This window comes from Loa loa (assembly GCF_000183805.2).
Source record: "Loa loa unplaced genomic scaffold supercont3.659, whole genome shotgun sequence".
Taxonomy (NCBI): Eukaryota; Metazoa; Nematoda; class Chromadorea; order Rhabditida; family Onchocercidae; genus Loa; species Loa loa.
The window spans coordinates 5,764-12,390 of NW_018108839.1; the positions used below are offsets into that span (position 1 = coordinate 5,764).

The 6,627-nt window shown below is 31.2% G+C and overlaps 1 protein-coding gene across 1 annotated transcript; it reads left to right on the forward strand.

Annotated features, from left to right (window-relative positions):
• Positions 1 to 1,631: 1,631 nt before the first annotated feature.
• On the forward strand, positions 1,632 to 5,699 carry LOAG_11487 (hypothetical protein; the record flags this gene model as incomplete). Its single annotated transcript, XM_003147005.1, has 12 exons — positions 1,632 to 1,801; positions 2,133 to 2,301; positions 2,561 to 2,644; positions 3,029 to 3,136; positions 3,307 to 3,438; positions 3,680 to 3,761; positions 4,100 to 4,191; positions 4,303 to 4,470; positions 4,593 to 4,668; positions 4,962 to 5,066; positions 5,171 to 5,331; positions 5,505 to 5,699. The coding sequence occupies 12 exons, from the start codon at positions 1,632 to 1,634 to the stop codon at positions 5,697 to 5,699; spliced, it is 1,542 nt and encodes a 513-aa protein (XP_003147053.1).
• Between the last annotated feature and the right edge of the window lie 928 nt (positions 5,700 to 6,627).

Here is a 6,627-nt window from a genome sequence, read left to right on the forward strand (position 1 = left end):
GAGAGAGAGAGAGAGAGAGAGAAGAAAAAAAAGGATGAACTTCTAGCATCTATTCTTTTTCATTTATCCTAAAATTATATCTATTTTTTATTAAATAACATTAATTAATATAGGATTAATAATAACTTTTTAATTAATAAATTAACTAACGATAATTTTTAACCTAATCAATTTAAAACATTTTAATTCTTTTATCTCATTTTCAGTTCCTAATCATAATTGCATGCGGTGGACCACTAGTGATATTTGTAATTTTTGTAATTATGCTAAGCCGGCAACAAAGGTATCGTTTGTTAAGTAATAGGCGTAAGTATTATCCGCTTGCTCATAAAATTGATCATGATGTTACCGATTTATTGGATGAAAATTGCAATCTAGAAGATGAGTTATGATATTTTCCCGTTCCATAAATTCATAATTTATAATCAAATACGGAATTGTTAATTAAATTGTAATTGACAAAATGAAATTGTTTTACTCTTCTTTTCCTTTGCTCAATTATGTAAAATTTATCAGATAGTAATTTACCTAATTAATTTAATTTCTTCATTTGCTTTGTAATTATTCAATGGTATTGGATAGAAATAAAATTCCATTGTAAAATTTTGTATTTTTCTTTCATTGAAAATAAAAAAAAAAGAAAAACAGAAAGTGAGAAAATTGCATGATAATTTTAAAGAGGAGAAGATTCTGTTACTAATTCTTCTCGAAATGATTGCCTTTTTCTTGCAATCTCACTAATTTCATTTCTTAATTTCGTAATTGTTTAATTCCGAACTTTTTTGAAAAATAGAATAAAGGAATCATTCTTATTTTCTCTTTTTTTTTCCAATCAATTTGTATGAAAATGGCTTGATAATAATAATGATAAATTATCACATTTTATGAAATGATATATGTCTTTGTTTTTTTTTTTTTTACTAAAAGAAAAAGAGAATTAGCAAATTAGCAAATTAAGAATTGGAGAATTATTAATTCGAATTAAGTGAAAAAATTGAATGATAATAATTTAATACGATAAATACAATTTGTGATAATTGAAAAGTGTATAGATTATTTGTTAGTCAATTCTTCTGGAGCCAATCGATGATAACATTTACAAGAAGGAAGAAGAATTATCAATGATTGATTGCCTAAATCATTGGGAGAAATCTCGGGATTCATTTTGAAATGTAAACATTTGGAATTGTTATTTGAGAATAGTTTTCAACTAGTATTCACACTTTTTATCTTGAATATATGATCGATTTGATATCATTTTTCTCCTTTTTTCGATCACTACTATATAAATTAAAGGATATGAAAGTTTACGTGTAAAAAACGTTGAAAGCTGTGTTTATTCATGGATTAATTGTATAAAATGAAGAAAATGAAATTTATGAAACAATTTTTCATACATTAATGTGTAGAAAATTTTTACGAATAAGATTTCGTATGTGAACAAGAGAGTGAAATCACGCTTAAATTTCACGTAAAGATGAGGATACATTCGAAAATGGATAAACGTTAAACGTGAAACATAAAATGTTCCTATTCAAATTACTAAATTGTTACAACTAACTAACAATAAACCAACGTCTAATGATGGAACGAGTGACACAACGCAACAGCAAGTATGGATGCATCAATGTATGGATAATGATCACCGAACGGTGAGATGTGGCTATTTTGACCGGTGGCTATCTACTATGGACCCGTATCGTCGTCAAGTTGGCGCCATTTCTCGTATCATACGTTTTTTGATTGGTGATGAAATTTGGACACGGCATCATTTCGTTGTTTTTTTGTTTACATTTATAAGGTATGTAATTTAGTTGAATTAAAACTGATAAAAATTTGCGTGTTTAAATTTAGCAAAAAGTTAAAATTTAATTAAAAGTGTAAAGATTAACGGTTGAGGTTTAATAATATTGGCAGTAAATATTATGGCAGTGATTATTCTAGTGCTTAAAGTTAAATTAGAAATTTAATTGGCATGGATTTGTTGTAGTATTTGTTGAAATTAGTTTGTCTCACAGTTTGTTTGTGTTTTTTTCTCTCTCTTTTCGCACTCATTTCATCCGGTTAATGTATTATTTTTTCAGTTTATAGTATTAATAGAAATGAAATTATGTGGCTGATTTCACTTTTAGTTATGCATTGGTGCATGCTTCACGTAAAACGTTAAGCACGGTAAAACATTCTCTTATCATCGAGTGGACTGGTAACAGTACCGGTGAGCAACCATTATTTCCTGATAAGCATGCAGCGGAAGGGTTCTTAGCATTCCTCGATGGTGCATTCCTCGGCGCATATGCTTTGGTGTGTATTTATTTCATTTTAATTTTGAAAAATTAATGGTTATTTTGAAGATTTTGCAGAAATATCGTCAGATTTACAGTGGTAACAAGGGACGAAATCATGTGAAAAGAGAAGTTGTTTACATTTCACGTGATTTCATCACTTGTCTTTAAAGATAAGCTGTCAGTTACGAAGGAACGGTATTAGCGAGTAAAGAATATTGAGAAAAGATACAGATAGTATTGAGAGATGTACAGGAAGTTAGTACTGTTATTTACAGGGTCTTTATGCAGGTGGCACATTGGGAGACCGTTATAATCCGAAAAAAGTACTTGCTTTTAGCATGTGGACATCATCCTTTACCGTAAGTTTAGTAAATATGTAAAATTTCTCATATTTTATTGTATTGGTTATTGATTACTAATCGAATCTTCTCGAAATGAAATGGGCGAAAGCAACGTTTAGTTGATATTCAGGAAAACCAAAAAGATTTTATGAAGCGACGAAATTTCCGATAATTTGACTACTCTGTTGTGTCGAGCTGATGAAATTTGTATGCTTCAGTTAGCCTATATAACAGGAGAAGTGTGTTACTAAAATAATTTATTGTAGAACAAGTGGATTTGGGATAACTGCGCTCGAAATGAGGTCAAATTTCAGTTGCATCGAGACTATCACATCAGTAGTTTAAACGATCAGCCGTATAATCTCGATTGATTTATCAATATGTAAGCATTTGTTTTTGCAGGTGTTTTTGTTTGGAATACTGAAATGGTCGTTGTTTCGTTCGCCGATACATTACGCCGCAACATGGATTGCATGTGGTTTATTTCAGTCTCTTGCTTGGCCTACCGAAGTATCTTTTTCACAGTTTGTTTGGAAAATTCGCTTTAAGTGCTTTTGAATTTATCTTGGAGACAATCTTATGAAATCTTGTAAAGACGATTTTATAAAATAACTTACCGTAGTTAAGTTAAGGGTAACTCTTGTAATTTCTCATGTAGTGAAGCACGAAATTGATTGCAGATCTCGATTATGGGTAATTGGTTCGGGCATAACAGTCGGGGTGCTGTCATGGGACTTTGGTCAGCATGCGCTTCAGTTGGAAATATAATGGGTACATTAGTTTCATCTCACACCATACAGTTAGGATACGAGGTAAGTCGTTGAATATTGAAGCAGAAACATTTCCTTGCCAAAAATTTTCTTTGTTCTTTCCTTCTCATCATTTACTGCTAACCATTCTCCTACCTATAAAATGACTAGTTTTATGGTTGAGATGTGATCTAGTTTTATGCGTTTATAATTCAGACTACCTAACAGTCTGCCCTTCACAAGACTATCGATAATCAATGACCACTTGTTATTATTAATAGATTTTTATGATACCACATTTCAGTATTCGTTTGCTGCAAATGCATGTTCGCTTTTTCTCGGCGGATTTTTCATCTTTCATCTTTTACCATCACGAACTAGACATGGTAGATTTCAGGATTGTTTCTAAATTTGTTAATTGTTGAATTAGGTTTAATTACACATATATGCTGATGTTTTCCGGTTTTTTCCTGTACGGTACATTTAAAAATGTTCACTTTTCTGATTAAAAAAGCAAATTTTATGAGAAAAGCCTATCGAGTGATTCAATGTAGTGCATCTTCTAATTATTTATACCAGATACAGTCAAGTACCAATTTCTCGGAAAAAAAACTCAACAATGTCAATCATTTAACCATTCATCCTGAACTACTTTCTAATCATAAATGGGTAATTAGAAGTACATATTTGCTTAGTTGAATATTAAGTTATGCGTTCCATACAGAGCGTGACTTAGTAGTTTCTGTTGTGGATAATGTGGAGCGACCAAAGGCAATCAGTTTTTGGCAAGCTTGGCGTCTTCCAGGTGTGATTGCGGTGCGTTTCTCCATAATTTAAAGTTGAAATATTTAACAACTTTCAATAAATAAATCATTTGGATCATTGGAAATCTATTTGTATAATAATCTTATTGTTCAAATATTTCAGTACTCTTTGGCATACGCGTGCCTCAAGTTAGTTAATTATTCGTTTTTCTTCTGGTTACCCTTCTATCTGCATGCTCATTACGGATGGAAAGAATCTGTTGCTGATGAACTATCAGCGTGGTACGATATAGGTGGTATCATTGCTGCAGTTATTGCTGGCATTACTTCTGTGAGTTACCGAACTTTCATATCTCTCTGAAAAGACATTTACTAAACTATTTTCAAAGCATTAATTTATGAAAATCCTCATATTGATCATTTTTGAGGATCATTATCTTTGTTTTTGTTTAGGATCATTTCTCGTCACGTACTCCAATTTTGGTATGCATGCTGGTTTTTTCAATGGGCTCCTTGTTTGCTTATGCTAGTAAGTCTAATTATTCAAATTCTCTGCTGTAGTTGATGGTGCCAGCTTCCGTTTTATTGGAAAAGTTGTTTGGTACAAGTTTAAGTTTTATTCCGTGCATTTCAGTACACCATTCAACAGTAGTAAAAAATGTTAACATATGTCTATGCTGCCGAATATGAGACGGAAATTTAGCCAAAAAATATATTGAAGCAATGGGGCACGTTAAATTTAGCTAAATTTTTGGTAGAAGTAGTTGAACACTGTTTAAGAAAAAATGTGAATATTATGAGTAGAGTTATTACATTTTCTAGATTCACCAGGCAATGTTTTGATAAATTCATTCTTAATGGCATTAACGGGGTTTTTTATCGGTGGACCAGCCAATCTAATATCGTCTGCTGTTTCCGCCGATCTTGGTGAGCTTCTTTGATCGTATAATACTTTTTAATGTGCATCCAGAGAGATGAACTTCACTTCTAGAAATATCAGACATACTTATTCAAAGACGATTGTGTTTCAGCGAACGCCGAGCAAATTAGAGGATCCTCGGAAGCATTGAGTACGGTTACAGGTATCATTGATGGCTCTGGTAGTGTTGGTGCAGGGATTGGTCAACTTCTTATTCCAGAAATTGAAACTGTGTTTGGTTGGACAGCTGTCTTTTACGGTTTTATTATTATGGTACTGCATTTCATTACTTTGTTCACAGTTATTTATGCTTTAAAATTTGGATAGAATTTTCAATCAAAAATTTAGGACGTAAAATGATTATTATGGCATTATAGTGAAAAGCGACAAATTTGGATGTAATGTAGTGTTGGAGTTTTTGATATACTGGAGTTTTTGAATTGTAGATGCTGTGTACAATCTTTTGTTTGACGCCACTACTGTGGAAAGAAATGGCCAACAAACTCAATCCTCATTATGTACATCTACATTCCGAGGGCAGTAATGACTCGCTGGGATCGTGTTCCAATAGTACAACTGATTCAACTGTGGATAGTGCACAGCTACCGGTGAGAGCCAGGCATCGGAATTCACCAGATTAATTTAATTACTTTTCCATTCTTTTTTCTTTTCAAATGAAAAAATGTCGAACGTAAAGTTTTTTGATTAATGATTCCACTGTTGTAATAATAAGATCATTAAATGATTGTTGATTAGTATAAGCTGATTTGAAATACTGCCATTTTTGCTTTGAAATACTGTTGATCAATGTGGAGTGATGCTGATAGCTCAAATAATTTTTCTTGTACCTAAATTAAGTTACGTCTTTGCAAAGCATTGGATTTATTAACTAACTGGATTGAATACTTTCAAATGTCATATATCAAATATTTATTTCGGGTTAATTGTGAGTAGTATTTATAGTGGTAATGTTTTAAATTAATCTCATTAATGCTGCATAAATTTTGTGTCGATTTACTGTGATTCATTTCTTTCAATGGTTTCTATTTAATTAACTGATGGTAATAAATATTTGTCTGGATGATTATGATGTGAAAAAACATTTTTATCTATTGACAGTCACAGAGCTGAATAAACAGACAAGCAAGTTGTAAGGTTGCAAGGTTGTGAAGATTAGCGTAAGATGAATTCAGAGACAAGTAAGACTTTGGTAGTATGCTATCTTGCATACTTTAATAGCTAATAGAGTTTTTCTTTTTTTTTGTTAATTGAGCGAAAGCTTTTTTGCGCAACCATATCTTGCTATACATTAATCAGTTAGTAATACCTTATGTTATTAATCATCTATTTTAATGCTATTATAGAGTTTGAAGTGTTCTATCGTAAACAGAAATAAAGCAAAAATTTAATAATAACTAATGGTTTTTTTTTTTTTTTTTTTTTTAAAGATGAATTTGTTGAATTTATGAAATTTAGATATGTATTATATAAGCTGTATTATTTCATACAACATACGTATAAGATGTGATACGATAAGAGAGAAGAGGAAAAGAGAATTTATGTTATACA